Below are 25,265 nucleotides of genomic sequence, written 5' to 3'. Positions count from 1 at the left end.
CAAACAGTTGTTCCCGTTGGCAAAAACAACAAGGTCAAAAGTATTAACGGTCTTTAGGCCAGTGGCACTTTCACTGATCACGAAAGCCTTTGAGAAAATGATCAAGGGGGGAATATTGAGCTTACTCTGGTGTAGCTATAGAGTACTACATTCGGTGCGTGGGTTCCCCCACGCTCACCTTCAGATGGCCTGTGACACTGTTGCTTCAGTCTACACTTCTAATGCTGCTACACAATAATGCTTTCTTCTGGCATTTTTATTTATTTGTGCAATTGCATTTAAAACATATACAAAGGGCACGGTGGCACAGTCGGTAGTGCTGTCACCTCACAGCTAGAAGGTCCTGGGTTCGATTCCCGCTGGTGCTGGGGACGCTGTGGGCGCTGGCGGCGCGTTTCCTCCTCTGCGTCATCAGTTCCCATACTCTAGGTGGGGCGTTCCACATTTTGGTGGCATAGAAGCAAAAATAATTTAGTCCCTTGTTTGTGCCGAATCTGGGTTGTACATGGTTCATTGCACTCCCTCTGGTGTTGTGGGTGTGGACTTATCTAGACAGGTACATGGGTATCTTGGTGGTGTATCGAATCTTGTGGACCAGACCCATTGCAAGATGCTGTACTCTGTCGTCGACACTAAGCCATTCCAGCCTGTCAAAGTGGGCAGGGGTGAGGTGGGTTCGGGGGGTGAGGCCAAGTAGGAGCCTGAACAGTTTGTTTTAGGGAAGTCTGGAGCCTAGTTTTAAGGGCCTTTGAGGTGCTGTGGTACCAGGAGGTGCATGCATAGTCAAAGAAACCTTGTACGAGGACTCCTGTTTAAGGTCTTCAAGGTGTTTTTGTTGACCAGTGGTGCGGTACAAACGGGACGAACCGAGGCAAATATAGGCTATATATATTCAGGTCCAATTCCTCATGGGGGCCGAGATCAATTGATTAACAGTTTGCAGAATTACAGTACATTTCATACAACTCGATCAAAACAACTGAGTGGACGACTGATGACACCATAAAGCATTACACTTGTTTACAATAGGGCCCACCATTTTCAATTCGTCAAAACATTTAGAGACGTTTAGATCTTAAATAAATCCCTTTATTTTAAATCGTTTTTTTGTAATAGTTCCAACTGTACATGTAACATTCAGAGACTTTAGATGTCACTGTAGCCTACAATATAAAACAGTTGGCATGTTGCACACATGTGCCGCAAATTGTATGATTGATTTTCTTTTATTTGAGTCAAATGTGTTCATATTCTTTCTTAATTGTATAATGTGTTTATTAATAATGTTGTAAAGTAACGGTTTTAACTGCGTACGGAACACATGCAGGCGGTCGGTGCCAGAGTAATATAGTAAGAGAGTGGCGACACCTGCCATTGTAACAATGGAATGCGCAAGTGCTCATTCTATCTCAATGGGATAGTTCCAGCCATGTTTGGAACTATAGTGCGTGGTCACTCTCTCCTACTCTACACTCTGGGCGGTGCCTGGTGAAGTGACCAATTGGAGCTGGGACCCGGATCGTTACCAAGGAAACAGAAGAGACGGATACTACTAAGCTAACTGGCTAGTTACAGTTAGCTATAGGCGACGTTAATAAATCAAGACACAAAAACGATCGCTATCAAACTAATTTGGCCGTTTCAGCAAGTCCTAAGTTACTACCTATCTAATGGGGCACAGACGTTTACTAAATAACGTTCTAACGTTAACTCCTATAGTCCTAGATAATAGTCGTAGTAGCATAACGTTAGCATGGTGGTTCTCAACGCTATAGTCGATAACGCTGACAGTTCTGCCGAAACCTGTTTATCTTAACCTGGTTAGCCTGCATGGCTGTTATTGTCCTTAATGAAAACTGAGTTAAGTCGCTATTTTTTCATGCAATGAATGATTCATCTGCAGGTTGGTGCCGTTTGATTCTAGCCCCTGCCAGACAGACAGTCGACATCAGGTATCTATCTATCTATATCAATTATTAAATCTTTATTACAGACTCACGGTCCGGGTCCAGATCACATACAGAGAAACATATAAAATGTAAATATACATATACACATACAGTACATATGCTCACAGCCTGTAGACTCTACAGGCTGTGAGCATATGTACTGCATGTGTATATGTATATTTATTTGCCTCTACAGTGTAGTGAGCATATGTACTGTAGGCTATGTGTATATTATGTATATTTCCATGATTTGGCAGGCAGTTTCGCCAATGTCTCCAAATCATGGAAGAGAACCGATTAGAACTCTTCACATGGTTGGTTAACATCCTGATGACACAGTTGCCAGACTCCTCTAATCGACACATGCATTTGTATATTAAGTTTCTTAGAAGGGCTTGACAGGTAGGCACCCCCAAGTTCACAAACAGCTGACTGGCGCTGTGCCATCTTGGTACCCTCACTAGTAATCGTAATGCATCATTATATGCAATGCTATTCACCTTGTAGTTAATTATTAAATGTCCTCATTAAAATGTTTGCCTGGGCATACAGTTTGCACCTTTGTCTATGAATGTCTTTATCATCTGTGAGGTCATCAGAGATATAGTGACAGAGGTACTTAATCTCACTGCAGACAAGGAGAATGTTATCACTAAAGGCCTATTCATAGTCTGTATTTTCGGTGGTAAGGTGACCACCGCTCCGGTGGTGAGCTGACCACCGGAGCTGAAATAACGTTCAGCGGTGGTGAGTAAAAACAGAGAGAAGGGCTGGAGTGGTGGCGGTGGTTTGCTCTTCACCGCGGCTCAGTGACGTCATGGTGTAGTTCGGTGGTCACCTCACCACCGAAGATCCAGACTATGTATGAGCCTTTAGAATAAAGTTAGGAAAAACTGCCTTTTCATCCTCTTTACTTCGCACAATCAGGATGCTACTCTTCTTGGCATTATACGATTAAAATCAATACCATACTGGGAATCTATCTATAATATTTGCTCTAAAGGAAGACGAACATTGATCCGAGCTTGCTTTGGCCGCCAGACTCAACTTGTTTGTAATGTTTGAGTAACTGACAGACATAATTGTGATGGATGTAAGTCACTCTGATATTACTGTCTTGCTCTTTCTAAAGCCAGCGAGCACACCCAGAGATGCCGCAGGCCAGCCCAGAGGATACATTTAACCCGAGCTAAAGGGGTAAGCAGCAGCATGGACAGTTCTGTCCACAGATGATATTCCCATATGCAGTGGTTCTCAACCAGTGGTCCTTGAGGGGGTTCCAGATGGTCCCCAGCTACCTCTGGTCCATAGGACCTCTGGTCCGTTGCATTTAGAGCTATGTTACGCTCGACTTCCGCTGCTCGCATGAATATAGACCAGCCTCTCGTCTTTAGCGTAAATAAAAAGAAAGTCTTTGCTACTCACCAAAACATGTCATTAGAAAGCCTACTTTCCTTAGTGTAAGCACTCTGAGCCCCCCACCACACCATAAACGGTACTTTTTGGCCAGAAAGGGATTTTTTTAGGCAATTCTCTGGGCAATATCGGTAGAAGGCGCAGTGGAGTAACTAAAGGGTTTTTTTCCCCAGTGGAAACAAAATCCCCTTTTGGCCAAAAAGTACTGTTTATACGTGTGGTGGGGGGCTCAGAGTACTAAGGAAAGTAGGCTTTCTAATGACACAACCCGCCTTTGTTTTGGTGAGTAGCAAAAACGTTATTTTTATTTACGCTAAAGACGAGAGGCTGTCTGCATTCATGCGAGCGGCGGAAGTTGAGAGTAACATGGCTCTAAATGCAACGCATTAGAGCTATGGACCAGAGCTAGTCCCCAGCCAGAATCCTGACTCCCCCACCCACCCCTTTTTCCCCTCACTGTATGTTTTTTTTTTTCTTTCCCCCCTCTATGATGATTTCCTGTTTTTGGCTATATAGAAGAGTATATTTGTACGTCTCTAATTGTTATGATGAATTGAACATGGTGGCCCTATAGAGCGTCGCAGTCCCGCCCCCTTTCATGACGACGCTAGTCCCAGCAAATGAATCCCAATGCATTTTTCCCAAAAACATATTTATTTAAAGACCTTTTAAGTGTCGTACGAAGCCAACTCTTGTCGTGACAAATCATGACAACACACACAATTTTTTTTCCCTACTTTCTAATTCTTTGTTTGGCCTGAAGAATTGTGTTTGTTGTCATGATTTGTCACGACAAGAGTTGGCTTTGTCCACGGCGTAAACGTCTTTAAATAAATACTTTCTGAAAAGTCTGAGGAAAATGAACGGGGATTTCTTTTCCGGGTCTCTCGAGGGGGCGGGACTGCGACGCTCTATTGTAAACTAGTGTAATACTTTATGGTGTTGTCCACGGTTAACAGTTTTGTATTGAGTTGTGCCTTGTGTCTTTAGAGTTGGTAACCTGGCAGATGGACCCTTTAGATCTTTAACTAGTCTTGAGAGAGTAAATTGAAACCCATTGGGACTCATGAGAGTCGGGACTCTCTTGGTACTGAGAGGCTCATACGTACATAGTCTGGATTTTCGGTGGTTAGGTGACCACCGAACTACAACATGACGTCACGAGCCACGGTGAAAAGCAAACCACCGCCACCGCTCCAGCCCTTCTCTCTGTTTTTACTCACCACCGCTCAACGTTAAAATCCAGACTATGAATAGGCCTTTAAGGCCTATTCATAGTCTGGATTTTCGGTGGTGAGGTGACCACCGCTCCCGTTGGTGAGCTGACCACCGGAGCTGAAATAACGTTGAGCGGTGGTGAGTAAAAACAGAGAGAAGGGCTGGAGCGGTGGCGGTGGTTTGCTCTTCACCGCGGCTCGTGACGTCATGTTGTAGTTCGGTGGTCACCTAACCACCGAAAATCCAGACTATGTATGAGCCTTAAATGTCATCAAATGGTGGTCCGTGGCTCAAATGCTCAATAAATAATGGACCTTGATATGAAAAGGGTTGAAAACCACTGCCATATACAGAATAATTAGTGTAAAAATAAAATGTGTGTCCTATGTATGTAAAGTTGTGTGTTAATGGATATACCACAGTATTATCTTTTCAATATTATTAACAGTGGAACAAACAATATAAGCATCAAAGCATGCATTATAAGAAATAAGAATGTACAAAACCATATAGTTTATTCTGTTAAAAATGTTGTTGTATGAACGTACTACAATGGTTATTGTGTTTACAGTACATGTTTTTAGGTCTTGAAAAATATAATCTAATAATTGATGTAAAATAGGATGCGAGTCATTCTGCCTAATTATTACTTAGACCAGGCTATATGTTGATTACAATAATTCTCTCCAAAGATTGATTTAGTCGCAGAATCAATCAATCAATATACTGTAGCACATTTCATACAGAAAGTGAAACCCAATGTGCTTCGCAGATTAAAATAGGAAAAACATTCATAGCGGGGGAAAAAATTAAATGAATGATTCACTGTTTTGTTTTAGAATTTGCAGTGGTCAATATCATTTGTACGGTTGTCCAGTTAATAATAGTGCAGTTAATCAAGATAGTTATTATTATTATTTTGTATTGGAGGAATGGGAAGAAAACAATGTGTCATGTTCTAGTGGTGTTGTCAGGCAAACACTGGAATGGGATTTTGTACCACCGTGATGAACATTATAAACATTCTCTTCCAATGAACATAACATACAGTGTGTGATAATGCCACTTGGCCGATAGAGCTTACATTTGTGTTTGATGCTCTATTTTATGTTCTATTCCAGACCCCTCTACCCCCCCCATGGATGTGTGCAGTAGGAACCCTAATCGTACAGCCCCCGTGAGTGAGGGAGGGGTGCGCAGGACGGACCTTCCCCTATGTTCTCGAACCAACGGTTGGAGCTGGCCGCCGCACCCCTTCCAGCTACTGGCTTGGCTCCTGTTTCTTTACTTCGCTGTTACTGGCTTTGGAGTATTTGTACCTCTGCTGCCTCCACACTGGATACCGGCTGGATACATCGTATCCTTTTCATTAAACGTGCTGTATCACATTATATTATGTTTAGTTTATCGTTTAGACTTTAGACTAGAGTTCTCCTATGTGTGCAGGTTTCAGAACTCAACATCCCTCTTCTAGTTGTTACTGCACGCACACTGCGTGTGCGTCGACTGTTTAGTCGACTTTCGTCGACTAAAACTAAGACGAAAAATGTTCGTCGACTACCTTTTTCCACTGACAAACAAAATGAAAACTAAGCTAAGATGAATAAAGCTAAGACTAAATATATTGACAATTTCATCAACAGATAAAAACTAGACAAAAATGTTAGGAAGGGACTAGTGGACAAGAGATCCAGTATAAGTCATTTCACACTTGGTTTCATGCTGAAAATGGCAGATCTACGCGCATAAAATCAGTGTCATTGCGACGGCATCAAGGCCCGCCAAAACATTTTTTTTTTTTCGATTTGTGTAGAAGTGTAGATTTAGTCGACTAAAATCTTATGGCATTTAGTCGGTTGAAACTAGACTAACACTAAAACATTCCGGGTGACAAAATTGTGACTAAAACTAAATAAACTATTCAAGAGACTAATCACTAAAACTAAAATCAAAATTTGCTGCCAAAAACAACACTGCGCCCTGGTACTGTTATTTCCTCCAACAGTTTACTTTGTATGATCAAGTGAATGTTGTCAGTAGGGGCTACAACTATGGATTATTTACTTATCCAGTATTCTATCAATGTCCTTTCTTTATTAAAACCCATTTAGACTTGAGGTCTATTCTAAAAACGCCTCACTAAGAAATCCTCACCTATGTTTTCTGGAAAACTTAAAAATATTAGCAACAACAACAACCCAAAAATGGGTTCCTGTCAGTGGGCTCCCTCGTCAGACATCCAAGTAGTCTTGCGCGGCCAGACTGTTGCCTCTCGCAATTCTTCACATGCTTCCGTCATACAGCCTGGAGCACTGGAAGCTCTTATCAAGATTCATGAGTAAAATATAAAGCGGAAGTGAGCGGTGCGCAAGACCAGACATTAGGCATGTAACGATATATATCGTATTGTGGCAACTGGTACACACACCCAGGAGACAGAAAGACGTTTGCCTATTCCAAGGCGTTTAATCACAGAAGTCAGTTCAACAAAACAGCAGTTTCTCAATCACTTTCATGTTTGTAATGTCAATGCATGGGCAGTTTAAAGACAGGTAGTTCAGTTCCTCTTCCCTCCCACACGGTGGTGCTCTACGGTCGTCGTCACGGGACCAAGTCTCTGGACTTCAACGGGGGTATTTCACACAGTGCGCTCGCATAGCATTTAATATCTCAGAAAAGAATGTTCGTGGTGAGTACAACTTAGGCCAGGCACGCTCTCCGAGTCTGCAGAGCTGCCGGTTGGATACTGGAAACGTGATTAAACACCGTTTGTCTTCAGCCCTCTAGCATTATATAAACACGGGAAGTATCGCTACTCAGCTTGGGGCGAGCGCTCTCACTCCGGTTCCTCCGCCGTGTACTTGGGTCGTAATGTGGTCACTCCTTTTCCATCCCGTGTATGTTATTTATATTTATTATTCTCCTCTTCCCTCCTCTTCACCAATCTGTCAGTTGACAGTCCGTCAAGTACGCGCTTAGCGCGTGCGCCGTAGAAGCCTAGTAGGACAGAGGATAAGAGGCAATCGATATATGGCTGTTCACGTTAGTCACATAGAATGTGATAGTGAACCGTGGTGCTCGACTCACCGCCCAACTCGCCCCGACAGCGTGCTTCTTCACCCCTGGAGACTGGGTCTGTACTGAGGCAGAGAGAGCTGCCTTTTGAATAGTTGCGCTCCTCTGACAGAAGAGCGGAGGTGAGACATTCCAGCTGATCAAGTATGTGACGCGGGACATACCTGCCCTCCTCTAGTACCCGCCCTAGAGGTTGGTGCGCTCCTCTTCTCTCTCTCTGTGCCTCTGCTGGCCTCCAGGGGTGTGCTTACCTGTGAGTGGTGCCATCGAGACACCACAGTATATCGATATATATCGATATTAATCCCGACGATATGAATCGATTCATTGAAATATATATATATATATATATATATATTTTAGGGGGGCTAGTGTGATGTGAAATGTGAGCTTTAGTCATATTCCATCATATTCAAGTGCTTTTGGAGAAAAATGATAGTCACTTTCAGTAGTTGAGCACTGTAGAGGGGAGCTGTGTGTGTGTCTGTGACTGTGCCCAGGTGATGATCGTTGATGCTCATCAAGGAAGGCAATTATGTTTCTGCACTGTCAAAAGTAACGCTACTTCTTTTGCAGGGGGGGAAGATAAATTATATAAAATAAATTAAACGGTACCTTTTCTTTAAAATATATATATTTTTTAATATCGTGAAAAATCGTATCGTGAACCTCATATCGTGATACGAATCGTATCGTGAGTTGAGTGAATCGTTACATGTTTATACCTGACATCATTCCAGTGCTTTTTCTTCTGGTCCTTAACTGTGTGTCTCAGTGTACTGGCATAATGTTTGCATGTCACCTGTTGGTCCACCTCATGGCGGTGTCCATCGACCCGGCAGACTCCAGCGTGCGAGCCAAGAGCTACAAGGCTCCGGTTCCCATGTTCGACCGCACCAAACACGCCCACGTCATCGAGAACTGCCACTGCTATCTCTGTCAAGTCGACGTGTGAGTTGGACATCAAATACAATCCCATTCTGACCTGAGATCAGATTTAAGAAAAAAAGTCTTCTACATCCTGACAGTTTTCTGAAAAAGCTATGTTTCTATGTCAGTCGTTCTTCGATTCTTTAAAAAATAGCAGACCTACAAGTTCATAGCGCGCCACTCGGTGGTGCGCTATATGAGCTTGTAGATCTGCTATTTTTCAATAGCTAAAGCATAACACGATGCTAACGCCAAAAGGGGTTCCCGAGTTCTGCCGACACTGCCTAAAATGCTGTTATTGGTATCGGTGAATATGCCATTACCATACCACATAATGTATCGCATGATGATATGTCATTTACAGTAATCAATCATTTTGTATTTTGAATGCTTCACTATTTACACTATTTATATATATATATATATATATATATATATTTCTTTATTCCTAGATCAACAGTTTTCAAACAATGGTAATTTCAAGGACCCCCATACCTCTGAGAGTGTACAAATGGAACCAATTTGGGTCCATTTGGAACACTCTGTTATCGGATCGGTACTGTACTGTACTGTACGCCTGGGTTCCAGCCTGATTCGCTGCGTTCTGTGGATTTCATGTACTGTATTGTCACTTCGTAGCGAAAGTGACAATGCAAATCCACGGAAGTAATTCTAATTGGGGTTAAAACAAAGATTTGACTAATTTACGTCCTTTTCTCCTGTGACTGCCAGTCCGTCTCTATAAGGCCCCTTTTCCACCGCCTAATATTAAACCAGTTTCAGAGTGTTTCCACTGAAAATGAACTGGTTCACGACCCTAAAAGTTGGTCCACCAGTTCCGTGAAAGCACCAAGCGGTTTCAAGCATCTAGAACAGAACCAGTTCTAGAACCAAAGTTCTTTTGATGTAAAAAGGGGTCTATGAGCGGCGTCTTCTAAACCTAGGACATTTATAGCAATACACAGGATACTATATGTTGTTTTTTTTGTTGTCTGAATTGCTGTTGCAGAGGTCCCAAGTCAAAGCATTGCAGTGCCTGCAACAAGTGTGTTGCCAGCTTCGATCACCATTGCAGATGGCTGAACAACTGTGTGGGCAGCAGGAATTACAAGTGGGTACTACTATTTTCATCTTTATTTAATCGGTGAGATTTCGAGCGACCCGGCTCTTCCTCAGAACTCTGATATGCAGAGAGTCACGTCATGTACCTGATGAAGTCCATTGACCATTTCGGTCGAAACGTTGTGCGCTCATCATTTTGGATATGCGTGCGTTCTCTTGGACTTGGCCTGTCACGTCGGGTTGCAAATTGTTAGCGCAGAAAGCGAACCATCGGATAGCAGAAGGTTTGTTTGCTGAAAAAGACATCAAGCCACAGGATATTTTTAGCATCATAGTAGCCGTCTGTCGGTGTCAGCTCTCGGGTGCTGTTTTGACACCTTCCAACCGACTCATCTCCAGATTTATTCCACTGCCAGTTAGTAGTAATCAGTCAAAAAGAAAATAATGCATCTCATATTTAACACGGCATTCCACATTTTATTTCTATTAATAACACTATTTTAAATCAGTCAATTAATCTGACTCTGCAGAGGCTGGCTGGCAAAACAAAACACACCAAATAGTGGTGCAGTTGTTTTTGAGTGGTGCAGCCACTCCCAGGGAACAATGGCTGTCCCTCTGTCTGTCTGTCTGTCTGTCACTCTGTCTGGGTGTAAGCACACTTGGGCGTCAAGGCGAGGCAAAAAGCTGCTCGTAGCAGGCCTTCCTGGTTTTTAGACAACTGGTGGATGGAAAAGCGGCCAGATTCCCGGAAAAGCTCCAACCATTCTGCCGCGTGGTTGGAGCTTCATTTCCATCCACCAGCTGTCTAAGAACCAGGAAGATATGCATGCCATGACTATGAGCGGCTTTTGGCATCTTCGTGACGCTACAGTGTGCCTGCACTGTCTGTCTGTCTGTTTAGAGTACCAACAGGTGACAAAGTGGCACTGTTGAGCTTCACACTGTGTACCTGTGCATGATGGGAAGCTGAGTTTTGTTTTAGTAATGAACACCAATTTGTGTCCCTGTGTCTGTCTGTTTATAGTATAAACAGGTGACAAAGTGGCGCTATTGATCTTCACACTGTGCACAGGTGCATGATGAGAGACAGTACAGTACAGTACAGTACAGTACAGTACAGTGTACAATTACATAGTTAAACAGCCAACAGTCCGACAACCAATAGTCTGACATGCCAATGTACTGTACTAAGAGTCTGACAGCCAATAGTCTGACATGCCAATGTACTAAGAGTCTGACAGCCAATAGTCTGACATGCCAATGTACTAAGAGTCTGACAGCCAATAGTCTGACATGCCAATGTACTAAGAGTCTGACAGCCAATAGTCTGACATGCCAATGTACTAAGAGTCTGACAGCCAATAGTCTGACATGCCAATGTACTAAGAGTCTGACAGCCAATAGTCTGACATGCCAATAATCCGATGTGACTGCAGTGCTCACCCAGCACACACACACACGCACGCGCGCGTACACACGCACGCGCAGAAGCATCACCACTCAGTTCAGACAGGTCTGATTTTGTCTCTACAGGATGTTTCTGAACAGTGTCATTTCTGCGTTGGTGGGGATAAGCCTGGTTCTGCTGATGTCCTCCTATGTCTTCATTCAGTACTTCCTGGATCCGACCCAGCTCCGCTCAGACAAACACTTCCTAGGTAAGATGGATCCTGAACGCAGTGTGGCGAGCAGTGTTCTTTTTGGCAGCACATTTTTGTTTTTAGTCTCTTGAATAGTTCCCATTTAGTTTTAGTCACATTTTATTCACCTGGGATGTGTTAGTTTAGTTTTAGTCGACTAAATATAAGATTTTAGTGATGCTATTTCGGCTATTTTCAGCATGCAACCAAGTGTAAAAATACGAAATTGTCAATGCATTTAGTCTTAGTTTTAGTCATCATAGCTTAGTTTTCATTTAGTTTCCATTTAGTTTTCGTCAGTGAAAAAACATTTTTCGTCTTAGTTTTAGTCAACGAAATCAACACTGGTGGCGAGTCAGGAATGCTCATTACGTTTGAGTAAATGGTGATGCCCCCCCCCCCATTGCTCGCGACCTTCCCTACTCGCGGGACTAGGATTTACTAGCTATTCTTTGCCTATCGGGTTGCACGTCGGACGGCGCTGAGTTGGCTCAAGCAAACTTGCCAACGTTCGACACGGCAACTCTGCATGCTTTAGTGTGCTCTGTGGTGTTTCTCGTGGCTCAGGTTCGCTTACTATATGAGCCCAAATGAACAACATAAACATTTTTTTTTTTTAATTATTATTTTTGTATTATTCTTTTTAACACAACACAGGTTGCAGACATTACAAAACAAAGGCAAAACCCATACTCTCACATGCCCTACATGTCCAAAGTCTGAAATGTAGATTTATTTTTATATAAATCATTGCAGAGGTACAATCAAGTTTGTGTGGTTATTATTTTCTTCTTCTTGGGTGTACTATTTGGGGCATTGGATTCCCTCCACCACAGATTAGAGGAAGAAGTTTGGTCAGTGGTGTAACAAGACGTCAGTAGAACCCGACTCGGTAGCCTGGCTAATAACCCAGACTCAAATCGTGTGGTATTTCTGGCTTATTAGCCAGGCTGCCGACGCGCTGTGGTCTCCGCGGGCCCTCGACCAAAACGTCCCACTTCCCCTTTGTTTTTGAGAACAGCACAATTGTAGAGTAGTTGGCAAAATAACATCATTCGGATTCTGTGCAATGAGCATCATAGCTTGGGAGCAACCCCCTTTAGATTTACTACCAGACAGTATTGCTCAAGTTTGAGAGTTGACATCTCATCAGATGTGACTACTGGCAATGAAAGTAATAACACTTCCACCCACTTTCATCCACAATATAAATAGATAGTCACTTCTCTTCGGTGGAAGTTATCCACAGAGAACCAGGTCTCATCTCTTGATTTGTCAGAAAAATAGCTTGAAGAATTTCTGTCATGGGACATTGGCCTGCATGTGTGAAACAATCAAACGGAACGCGCAGGATACAAACAATATGTCCCCGACATATCATCGCGTTCGGGTGGAAACCTTCCAAATTGGTTCAAAACTGTTACTTTTCAGGAATAAAATAAAATGTTTTCCAATGTGGAACACATTGTACGTGTACATAATGTATAGTTACAGTTCCCACTTTCACCTGATAGCTATAGTCAGCAGGGAACATGCTGATTCCCTGAGTACCATTGACTGTACTGATGTACATTTAATATAATTAATTCATCGCATCTTACTGTACCTTTGAATATAGTTTATCTTGTTGAGGGGCGCTAGCTCCTCCTATATACAGGTTTAATGTTTGTTTTGTAAACGCCATTGACAACGAAGGGAGATTTTACGTCATAATGTGCCTCATTATGTCATATTGTCCTTTTATTGTTAATGGCGTTTAATGTTTGTGTTGGCACCGTTTGTTTCACATCACCATTACATCACCTAATCAACACGAGTTAGACTTTAATATATTAGCGCCCCTCACTTCACACGGGTGTGATTTTTGTTATCATAAAGACTTCTGCATTTGCCATGTGAGAATCTGTGAAGCTTTTTCTGTTAAAAGCAATAGCAATAGAGCACCGAAGTCCCGACGTCACTGTCGGTAGAGGGTGTCAGTCCCCAGGTTCATGCATTTTTTATTTGCATTGTAATCCCCATAGGGGGATTTTAGATCTCTTCATATAAGAACTGCGTTTGAAAAATAAACAGATCATCCTGGCCTTTTCACTCATATGGATATGAAGCATCGACTGAAGGTGGAAATGTACAAATATACCCAAAGAGTAACAAAATAAGCGTTAGAAATGATTCAAAAAACCCAGAGACTACATTTCCGGGTAGGCGGGTGGCTGCATCTGCCCGTCGCACAACAGAAACTGAATGTTTATTTTAATTTTTATTGTATTGATATTTAATGTTTCGTGGTTAGTACGAGTCGAGTTACCACCAGCTGAGCTTACGTCAATGAGGAATCTCAGGAACGCAATGTGTTGACAGCTGGGCGTGATGTATATTAGCAGCGACATTGCCTTCATATGTAGTTTCAAGGCTTTTGCGGCCACATTAATTCCATTTCTCCAGAAAATGGCTGTATCAAATATTAATGGACATCATTAACGACACAGCCACCCCCCTGACAAAGGCAGAGATGATCGGTTTCTTTTTCAAACACAGTTCTTATATGAAGCGATCTAAAATGGGGATTTCAATGCAACTAAAATAATACATGAACCTGTGTACTGGCGCCCTCTACTGAAAGTGAAGTCAGACTTCGGTGCTCTATAGACCGATTCACAGAGGGTTTCCTGGGTGCGGCCATTACTGAGGTGTACCATTAAGTGCAGCAGCACTGATTAGCTACACCTGGTCTACAGAGCACCTGTTCCATGTATTACACCTCAGTAATGGCCGCGCCCAGGGCACCCCTCTGTGAATCGGTCTATAGGCATAGTGTAACTTTAATACATGTAAGTCCACATATAGCACAATGTCATGCTTGTACCTCCTGTACCAGGATGCATGCAATATTTAGTCTCTGTGACACATCTAGGGGCCGCAATCTGCATTCAAAGATTTTCTCAGAAGCTTTGTCATTGGTCGATTTGCCTGTCTACTTCCTGATTGGTTAGTCATTGCGACGGGTTTCTTTTTCGACCAATGACAAAGCTTCTAGGAATATGTTTGAATGCAGATTGCGGCCCCTAGATGTGTCACAGAGACTAAATAATTTTTGGGAGTGTTCTACCCATTGCTGGCTGTCTGAATACCAAAATAAGAAAAAGGTAATTACATTTTTGACATATTATTGCTTATAGCAGCTTTAAAGAAAAAGTGCAGCCATTATAACTCAAGCCTGACACCAAGTTTGACACCAATTACTTACTTAATTAGGTGCATTAGTCCTTTATAGCGCCAGCTGCACTATTGCCATTTCCACTGCTGAGCATCACACCATACTCAGAGTCATCACACTGAGCATGACACCATGTTGTATTGCACAGTAGCCTACTATTTGTGTCAAAACATGTTCAGATTAATTGAAAACCCCAATGGAAACAAGCCATAGTGCTTTACTGCTTTCTTGGTTTTTTTTAATGCTCTTAGCAGACCTTGTATTGAACTGTGCTTGCCTGTGCTTATTCTACAAACCGTTTCAATCAGGTTGAAACGGGAAAGTAAAAGTATAAAAACAACAAACAAGGGCAGTTCAAGAGGTGCACGTTCATCCCAAAATAACGTTGACGGGTGCTGGATAAAAAGCACACGTAAAGCTGAGGGAAATATATGTACTCGCTGTCTTAGAAGCTCCCAGAATAACTCTATTAGATTGGACTACAAGACAAGTAGGTCAAAATGTTTGTACTCCGACGTAATATTCTGGGAGCTTTCCTCCAGCTAAAGGTATAAAACAAATTAAGATAATGATAATAATATTAATACGAGTCAAGCTTATATTCTGGCACTAAATATCTGCTTTGTGTGTCATCATCGTTATCAATAAATAACGATGACATCGTTATTGGCAATTATGCAGCCAGTGTGTCCTGATTTTAACCACTTTCCACCTATCATCCATATGATATGTTGAGTATGTCATTATAGCCAGATTTTTTTTTTAATGCTTGTTCGTTGTATATTCCAAATTAAATATATTCAGAATGTTTAAATATAAGTGTGTGTGTGTGTGTGTGTGTGTGTGTGTGTGTGTGTGTGTGTGTGTGTGTGTGTGTGTGTGTGTGTGTGTGTGTGTGTGTGTGTGTGTGTGCGACTGCGTGCACGTGCGCGTGGCACTGTGCGTGTGTGTGTGTGTAGTACGTAATGAGACTGGTGTATGGTTTGTGTTCTTGCCTGTAGCTCCAGTGTCTACAGCAGGAGCTGCTATCCCTGCGCTGGCAGCGGTCACTGTTGCCCTGGGTCTCCTGTCTGCTGCATTACTGGGACATCTACTGTGCTTTCATATATACCTCAGTAAGTATACTGGGTCTCCTGTCTGCTGCATTACTGGGACATCTACTGTGCGTTCATTTACATAAGTACTGGACAGTTACATTCCTGATGATTGTCTCTATAGAGCGCCGAAGTCCTGACGTCACTCGCTCGTCCCCTGGTTTCTCTAGGGAGAATAACATGGGGTGATCTTAATATCATCTACTACAAGCGTTGTGGTCCAAAAATAAACAAGCTGTCTCGGCGTAATTGTCAGGGAGGTGTGTCTGTATCGTTTATGACAGCCAGTCACTCATATATGATACAGTCTGTTTCTAGCGAAAAAGTAGCAGTTAACAATAGCGTTTTCTCTCAGTCAGTTGAGTCTTCATATCCATATGAGTGAAGCGGCCTGGATGGTTTGTTTATTTTTCAAACACAGTTCTTATATGAGTCGATCTAAAATCCCCTTATGGGGATTACAATGCAAATAAAAAGTACATGAACCCGTGGATTTGCGCCGTCTACCGATATTGACGTCAGACTTCGGTGCTCTATAGCACGAATCTGGGAACCCATTGGCAAAAAAAGAAGGAACTCAAACAACGCCATGTTTAGAGATTTAGGACTGGTTCCCAAACAGTGGGTCGGGACATGGGAACCATTATTTTGGTGACTGACATGCGTTATGAATTAATTGTCTTTTTTTGTACATTAATTTAGATATTATTATTTAAAAATATATTTATTTTAACAAAACGATAACGACAACAAAATGAATCGGTAGAATTACAGAAATACAAAAAAATCTAAAACATTCCATAAATGTTAAAAACCTTTCAGAAATAGGGAAAATAGCCGATCTACAAGCTCACAAAAGTGGCGATGTAACCCGTTGCTTCTACCCTGGTTCCCATATGTTGGAGCCTGCCTGCTTGCTCAGGGGAGACATTGAATCTTGACCATCAGGTCAAAACATTCATGTAAAATCCTTGGTCTAGAAGACTCTATATATCTCTATATACTGTATGATCTATAGGTCTCAATAGAAGAGCAGGGATACATAATACAACCACCCAAATAATCTAAGTTTTATTGTATTAACACACTCCATACAGACTACCATACAGATTGGACAACATTCCATTGTATTCATTAAGAGAAGTTACACAGTGCCGCTTTAAGTAATTCATTCATAGCGTATTTTTTTAAGATTTGGGTGCCACGGTTACAACAAAATCCAATCAATTGGAACCCAAGATCTGTATAGAGGCCCCCAAAACACGCCTAGTCACGAGGGGTGACCGTGCTTTTGCCCGTCCAAAAAACAGGCCAATTCTGTGTCATCTTTTAAGTAAGGGGGTTCTCAAGGTTTTTGGCTGGGGACCCCCGGGAATGCTTTGGCCATGTCTCGTGACCCCTGCCCTGCCCCCCCCCAACCCAACCCCAATAAAAAATGGACTGCTACAATAACCCTAATAATAGAGAAAATACATCATGAATAAATACTGTGTGTGTGTGTGTGTGTCTGTGTCGCAGTGTGGAACAGGTTGAGTACCTATGAATACATTGTGCGTCAGCGCCATCGTCAGGAGCATAGAGGGAATCACGGAGAATCAGATACTAGACTACCTGCACTCAATCTATTAAAGGTAAAATAAAAAGATACTACTACTACTAACTGCTAGACTAGTACTATTACTACCTCAACTTTTAATAATACTAATATTACTACTGGTAGTGCTGCTACTATTGCTACTCTAACTACTTATTCCTTTTGCTATATTGCTACTATAGTCTGACTACTAATATTACTGTTATTTCTGGCATCTCTACTGTTGCTACTACTGGGACTAGTACTATTACTCCATATTTCTTACCAATTTAGCAAGAAATCATATGAACCAGTTGTTCTAAAAAGGTGGGTCTGGGGGTTTGTTGAGGGAGTTCCAAATGGCCCCTGTCTGTAACTCTGAGAGGTACTACTGGTATATATCAACTGATGGTATGAAAGGTTTTCTTCAAAGAAAAAGTGTACAGAAAGTGTTAAAAATGATGTTTTTATGTGGCCACACCCACCAGGCAAACCAGGCATACTTAATGAACTGGTGGCCGTGGCCACATCACAACATAATGGTGATGGGTCGTGATCCACTGAACTGAAGCCGCAGTAAAGGGGGGGGGGGGGATGATATTGTGATGTCACTATATCAATGTCCTTTCGATTGGGCCTTTTGACCTGGGCCCTGATTGGGCCTTTTTGAGAAACCAAAAATACACAGGGAAGACATATTTCAATAGTCTGACCACACCTGGGGGTCTATCAGAGTGATATTTAGTCCATAGACTAAAGATTTTTTTTCCCTGTAGATTTTTTGTCCAAAAAGACACAGGGAAGACATATTTCAATAGTCTAACCGCACCTGGGGGTCTATCAGAGTGATATTTAGTCCATAGACTAAAGATTTTTTTCCCCTGTAGATTTTTAGTCCAAAAAGACACAGGGAAGACATATTTCAATAGTCTAACCACACCTGGGGGGGTCTATCAGAGTGATATTTAGTCCATAGACTAAAGATTTTTTTTTCCCTGTAGATTTTTAGTCCAAAAAGACACAGGGAAGACATATTTCAATAGTCTAACCACACCTGGGGGTCTATCAGAGTGATATTTAGTCCATAGACGCATACAAAACAGAAAAAAGTACATAAATCACGGCATTACTCCATCTTGTGTGGTTTCTGTGGCAGGAGGGAAGCTACTCTGGATCTCTGGGATATACCAACCCAGACATGGACGTAGAGGACATTACCACTATGGCAGCGCAGGGAGCTCCAGAGTAAGTTTTATGCTGAAATGGAACCCATACTAACAATAATGCACGTTGTTACTATTTGACGATATGTATAACAAACAATAATGCTGTATTTAGCATCTCACACTGCTGTCCGTAACCGAGCAGGAGAAATATGACAAATGATATCACAAACCACATAAGTGACAAATCACGTTCAAACTTGTCAATATTGGATATACTCTGTGTGTGTGTGTGTGTGTGTGTGTGTGTGTGTGTGTGTGTGTTAGTTTCTATGGAAATGGCAGGGTGAGAAGTGTGTCGAGTCATGTTGGAGAGGAGGAGCTACAGGCCACTATGTCGACAGACCACGCCCTCAGTCACACCCACAATCACACCCACAACACCCAGAGACAGGTAACTCCAAACACTTACCCCGGCACACATTTTATTTCAGCCCTGATTTCAGGATTGTGTGTGCGTTCAAATGTAGGAAATTCATGTCCACTTAAACCCTAAACTTGACCGGATTCCGAAAGCCTCTATACTAGGCTACCTCTTGTTTTTGTAGTTTGTAGTCGCACTACACTAAGTAATAGTATCTTCAGTATTGAATGTTAGCCCCAGAATAGGGATGCTATTCCAGTCTTCATTAGGCATTACACAAAATGACCAAATTCCAATTTACCAAATTACCAAAAGGGAGGTCGAGACCTCAGAGTATTATTCTAAAGTCTTAATTCATAGCCTTTTTTTTTCATCCTGAAAATAGCCGATCTACAAGCTCACAATGCAACACATGGTGAGCTAGCGCATGACGCCATCATCTTAAAAATCTAATCAAGTAGGCTGTAGTGTATATAGTCAATATAGTAATAGTGACAATGGCTGCACACAATCAATCAACAATATATTATATACACCTTTAACAGGATACATCACATTAGAATGTTCAACTCAGAACACGCTATGCCATGTTTTCCATGATAAACAGATTGAAGGTTTTATTGAGGGTTATAAGTCCTTCAATAACATCTTGGAGCTGCTCAGAGGTTACTTTATTGAATATGATTGGAATGGATATGAAAGGCACTATGGATGTATAGGTCTGTAATTATTTAATTGAAATGTCTGTGCCTTGGGTTTGTAATGTTTTGACCTGGTTTATTTTCAGAAGAAGAAGAGGAAGGTACACAAAGTTCCTGCTGAAGTCAACATGGTTGATGAAGTTGCGATGGAGACCACCGGTGACCTTCGACACCACAGGGCCATAGAGCACAGGACTCAGAAGAATCCTAGTACCAGTAAGACAGACACACACACACACACACACACACACACACACACACACACACACACACACACACACACACACACACACTGTATACAGTAGGTACATACTGTATGCACATACTGTATTCCCACATTCATATTATCCTTTGTATAATTATCCCTTTCACTATTATCTCTCTGTCTCCCCCTCCTCTTTTTCCTCTCTCATTTTATCCTCCACAATCTCCCCAGTGGACTCTGGCAGTTTACCGCTGGTTTCTGTGCCACCACCGAGCCAGCGGCTTCCTTTCCCTGCGTTTCCACTGAGGGCGTCCCTGCCTCCCCTGCCAGCCGGCCCGCCTGCCGATTACCACTCTTCGTCTGCCGAGTCTCTGGAGGAAATCCCCGTGGTCTTGGCCAGGTTAGGCTCCTCCTCCTCCGCCGTGAGCTCCGCTCACGCCAGAGACCCCCAGAGGGCGCCGCGACCGGCGTGCGCTCCGGTCGCGCCGCCCTCCCCCTTCCCGAGGACAAAACGGAAGCTGACCTCGTCCTCTGCGAGAAGTAAAGGTCGGCTGTCCTCTCAGCCTCCTTCTGTGTTTGTCAGCCGGACCAGTGGTCAACCGCTCCGTCCCAGAGACCAGACCCTGAGCCTGGGTCACCACCACACTGACATGGTGGGGCCTCATATAGAAACCGTGCGCACGTACTGAAAGGTGTTTTCTCGCACACGCGGTGCGTATAGAAAGGAACTTGGCGTGAGAGTGTGTAGGCCGCAGCCCAAACTCTTCGTCAAACTGTAATGTACTGAAATTCGCCAAAATTATATTTCCACTCCATTTACTATGCTATGAAAAATGAAAAAACTCAATTATGTGCACTACTAACACAATAGTAGTTTGATCCATTGTGGATACCTTTTTCTGGGACAGTGGGAATTATAGACGCTGACCGCAAAGTAGTGGAATAAAGACTATCTTTTAATGACCCTGCGGACACCAAAACATTTTACTCGATATCAAATCACTTGTCTACAGAACAAGGCCAAGAACAATGGCCAAGCTGCTGTTCTATTTTACCAGTATATACGCGGTTAATAGAATATTGGTAGCGTACAAACACTACCAGAACTAACTGAATACACAATGCAATCACATTACCTGTGTGCACAGCACACTACCTAAACCCAAGCAACCGAAGCAGCAATGAACAGCAACAATGTTGACCCAAATGGATGCAATTTAAGCAGACATACTATACACTATACAACAAATGCAGCTTTGTACATGGTATACAATTAAAACACGACACTGCTAGTCTTTATCTCGTACTGTAGGTCTTCTGCACTAAATTGGCCTTTCATCCACTGTTTATAAATGATTATCTTATCTTATTCCCACCAAGTTTCATGAACGTCTGGCCATATCAAGGACACACTTGAGTTATATTGATAACGGCAAGTCCTTGAACTTGACATGACATTTGACCTTTTCTATCCAAAATGACTGGACCATGCTTTACCACAGGCAGGGTAAAAAAAAATAACAAGCAGCTATACATGCACACTAATTCATACAGACACAGTATCCTACTGTTGATTTGGGACCTGCCCAGTGCAACCAGGGATGTGCAGAGTGTTAGAGGAGCAGGGGCTGAAATCCCATATAAAGAGGGCACCTTTGGACAAAAATAGCAGATCTACAAGCTTGTAGATTTTCGGGGGCGCAACACAGCACTCTTTAGCTAGTGGAGATGTATGGATGTATAGAGACTTCGGTAAAAAAAGCAATTCTCCTGAATGCTGGCATGGAAAGGAGTGGCATTTGCATTTCTTTCACCATAGTAAATGCTGCATTCGTGGTCTGGAGAGGGCAGTTGTTTTACAGACGGGTAGGAGGGCAGGGGCTGAAGCCCCCTTTGATGTCTGTGTGCACGTCCCTGAGTGTAACAATATTCTTCTACTGGACACGGGTCTCTTATATAACCACTGTTCTATACTGCTAGTTTGTGAACCGCTCTACTTGAGCAGTTGGGGTTTAAGTGCCTTGCCTAAAGGCTACTTTGACAGAGAGGAGAATGCTTTTTTTGTTCGCGTTCCCAGCTCACCTGGTCTGGGGATTTGAACCAGGCACCCTCTCTGGTCACAAGTACACTTCTCAAGCCTCAAGATTAGTGCAATACCTGATCAGCCTGTAGGTGGAGCTGTTTCTTAATCTTGAATCTGATCTGAGTATGATCACCTGTATGTGGCGTTGCACAAAGAAAAAAAAAAACACTTTTTGTATTTATGCACTTATTTATTCATATTTAATGTTGGATGCCAAAGGTTAACAAATCTTGTGTACAATCTTTATCTTAATTGGCTGGGTTGCACCAACAAGGATTAAATTAAACCAAGTTTAGAGCTAATCTAAGATTAGTTAATATAATTTTAATTTTAACTGTAGCACAATTTCTTCCAAAACACTTATTAAAACATTTTTTTATAGGCTATAGGAAGAGCATTGAGGAATTAGTGACTGAAAATGTTTTTTTCATTATTCATCAGTTGAGCATGATCGAAATTGTAAAAGCGACCTAGTCATGATTGACTGCCCCCTAAGCCAATGGGACCCCATACTGCCTAAAGTCTGAACCACTCGTGTAGCCAATCGCGTAGTAGCAACCTAGTCATGATTGGCTGCCTCCTAAGAAATGACACGCGCACCGCGGAAGTCACTGCAACACGGAGCGGAGCAGCTGACAACAGTGGCTAACGTTATGAGCTAACTGTACAGCAGGAAAGCCATAACAAAACACAGTGATTTAACCAACAAAATAATGTTGCAAACAACGGCTGCGAGGTTGTGATTGGAAACATACACGTTACAAAAAAGGAAACGTTGGGGGGGGGGGGGGGGAAAGGAGGGACGGAGACGGCACTTGTTTCACCTGACAAATATCATATGACTATGTCATCATTTTTTACTTTATTTTTGCCCCCACTGCCTGGAATCCGCTAAAGGACTCCTCCTCTATACTTTGAGAACCACAGGCATAAATATGAGGGCTTATTGCTGGTAACTATTAACATCTTTCTGATGCTTGATCCTAACTTCAGTTTTAATCATTGCAACTGTTTCCTTGGTAAAAAAGGGTATCTTTGAAAAACAAAGAAAAGGTCCCGCACACTGTCAGACACTTGCCAAAATGTTGCTCTTTCAACGTTTTGTCAACGTTTGGTCAACGTTTTGGTCGATTAGACCTTCATCAGGACAGACAATCAACTGTTTCCTTGGTAAAACAATAATATTGAAGAAGATTATTGATCTTCGTAAAAACTTAAGTGGATTGAGTGAGTATTTAATATTTTCCTGCAAGAAATTTGCCTTGCGTGCTATTTTTACCTTACATAGGTAAACAATTTTTTTACCTTACATAGGTAAACTATTTTTACCTTACATACTGTAGGTAAACTGCCAACTTGATGTAGCTAAATCACCCCAAGTCATAGTTTGGATTTGAAGATATAACTTTGAATCAGCCTATCTAAAATATCCCATTGTAAATTGAAAAATACATACGATTAAACTGGTTTAGAACTAATCCTTGGTTTTGCAACCCACCCTTACAGGCACTATATTTGCTCCTTAATTTTATACAACTTTTATGGAAACGTCAGTATTGTGTATTTTATGTGTTGTTTTCATTGTTAATTGGTTCACTCGGTTTACATACACTCACTGATAATAAATTCTTGATGAAGTCAATACTTAAGTACTGGCATTATTTTTCAGAACAATAGTAGGTATTAATGATCGAGGTTAAGGCATTACCTTTGTGACTGGTTGGTGAATGTTGCATTCACTAATGTGTATCCTCTGTTTCTGTACAAATCAGCAGTCCTGAATTACTGTTTTTGTCTTTTTTCTTCTCCTGCCAAAAATAGCAGTTCTGTCTGGAACTCTGTAATATGGTAGACGGCCATGCCAAACGGTGAGGATGCGGAGCCCACGACCATTGGCCAAAGGGTGGCGCTATAGCACTCAATTGAAAATGCTAACTTTGAAGGTGCATAGCTCATGAACCATTTGACCGTCGGCAATAGAGCGCCGAAGTCCTGACGTCACTCGCTCATCCCCTGGTTCTGCCTGATTCACGGAAGTAATTTCTCTATGGAGAATAAGATGGGGTAATCTTAAAATCGTTTCATATAAGCATTGTGGTCCAAAAATAAACAAGCTGTCTCTGCGTTATTGTCAGGGAGGTGTCTCTGTATCGTTTGCGAATGACACAGTCTGTTTCTAGCCAAAATGTAACTAATTCAGCAGCAGTAACAATAGTGTTTTCTCTCAGTCTGTTGATTCTTCATATCCATATGAGTGTAACGGCCGGGATGACATGTTTATTTTTCAAACAGTTATTATATGAGGCGATCTAAAACCCCCCTATGGGAATTACAATGCAAACGAGTACATGAACCTGTGGATTTGCGGCCTCTACCGATATTGACATCAGACTTCGTTGCTCTATGAAAGGTGCTCTATGAATCTATAGATTCCCGTTAAAAAAAAAAAAAAGTACTACTGTATATATACTTTATTTTGTGAAAAAATGAAGGTTTTATGTACCAATGAAAATAGCTGTTTTGTGAAAATGATTCTTTTTTCCCTTAGTATCATAAAGGATGCCTCCCACCCCAACAACAGACTGTTCCACCCCTCCCATTCACAGAGGCGAAAGGGCTACAGATGCCTCAAGACCTCAACCACCAGATCCAGAAACAGCTTCTTCCCCTCAGTCATTATTCTCCTGAACTCTTTAAGCAAACGAAGTCTGTCCCCCTGTCTCCCCCCCCCCCCAGGTCAACATATGAACTCCTGACTGTACATAAACTGTATTTTTTCCTACTGTTTTTACTCTTGCCAATACTAACAACTATTGCAGTACTATATGACTATTTCTTTGTATTGCATTTGGATTGATGCCAACAGATTAATTTCGTTGTACACTTGTGTCCAATGACAAAAAAATAAATTCATCCATCCAACAAACCAGGACCAGAACCAAACAAACCAGGACCAGGACCGTGGCCCTGGTCCTGGTTCTGGTGAACCACCAGAAGAGGATGAAGACGAGGAGGAGCCTGCAGAAACTCGAGATGAAGAGGACCGTAGCCAGAGAGGTCGTAACAGCTGCTATTTCATTTCTTGTAAGATGTGTTGGGAGGTCGGACCTCAATGGGTATTTCTCGTCTATTTTAGCCATGGTTTGTGCCTTTGCTCTCAACTGCTGCAAGGCCTTAATGCGATCCATGTGGCCTGGTTTGTGCTCAGACTTCTCTCCCTCGATGAGCAGGTCGATGTATTCGGGAGTTCGACACCCCTGGCCCTATAGCATATATACTGTGTGTCTGTGTGTGTGTGTGTGTGTGTGTGTGTGTGTGTGTGTGTGTGTGTGTGTGTGTGTTTGTGTCCGATTCTGCGTATATCATAGCTGCACCCAGATATCCTTGTATAGTTTCCATAATTCCAATACATCCATGTAGATGTTAAAACGGAAGTAAGAGGCCCCAGAATGGAGCCTTGCAGAACTCTGCATGTCACTGTTGTATAATTTACCAATAGACACAAAGTATAG

At 42.2% G+C, this 25,265-nt stretch overlaps 1 protein-coding gene across 3 annotated transcripts; it reads left to right on the top strand.

Moving 5' to 3' along the window:
- The first annotated feature begins 1,553 nt into the window (after positions 1 to 1,553).
- Positions 1,554 to 23,385, top strand: zdhhc1 (zDHHC palmitoyltransferase 1). 3 transcript variants are annotated; one of them, XM_080763069.1, is made up of 13 exons: positions 1,554 to 1,952; positions 3,082 to 3,146; positions 5,705 to 5,940; positions 8,434 to 8,609; positions 9,598 to 9,699; positions 11,187 to 11,311; positions 15,512 to 15,625; positions 17,123 to 17,235; positions 18,334 to 18,422; positions 18,668 to 18,794; positions 19,552 to 19,681; positions 19,902 to 22,417; positions 22,900 to 23,385. In XM_080763069.1, exons 3-12 carry the CDS (start codon positions 5,722 to 5,724, stop codon positions 20,357 to 20,359), a joined length of 1,653 nt encoding a protein of 550 aa, XP_080619195.1. In that variant the 5' UTR covers positions 1,554 to 1,952; positions 3,082 to 3,146; positions 5,705 to 5,721; the 3' UTR covers positions 20,360 to 22,417; positions 22,900 to 23,385. The 3 variants fall into 3 exon arrangements, with proteins under 3 accessions (XP_080619195.1, XP_080619193.1, XP_080619194.1); XM_080763067.1 differs by having other exon boundaries at positions 15,470 to 15,625; XM_080763068.1 differs by having other exon boundaries at positions 15,470 to 15,625; positions 19,902 to 23,385.
- Positions 23,386 to 25,265: the final 1,880 nt, after the last annotated feature.

This window comes from Protomyctophum bolini (assembly GCF_963924005.1).
Source record: "Protomyctophum bolini genome assembly, chromosome: 1".
NCBI lineage: Eukaryota > Metazoa > Chordata > Actinopteri > Myctophiformes > Myctophidae > Protomyctophum > Protomyctophum bolini.
Note: the sequence above shows the minus strand (reverse complement) of the source record. Positions and strands in the feature narration are given on the sequence as shown.

Excerpts from the sequence above, each read along its gene's own strand:
- zdhhc1 (XM_080763067.1), top strand. The coding sequence starts at position 5,722 with ATGGATGTGTGCAGTAGGAACCCTAATCGTACAGCCCCCGTGAGTGAG. Across the intron at positions 15,626-17,122 it reads GTGCTTTCATATATACCTCA|TGTGGAACAGGTTGAGTACC; the intron begins GTAAGTATACTG and ends TCTGTGTCGCAG. Across the intron at positions 18,795-19,551 it reads CCCACAACACCCAGAGACAG|AAGAAGAAGAGGAAGGTACA; the intron begins GTAACTCCAAAC and ends GTTTATTTTCAG.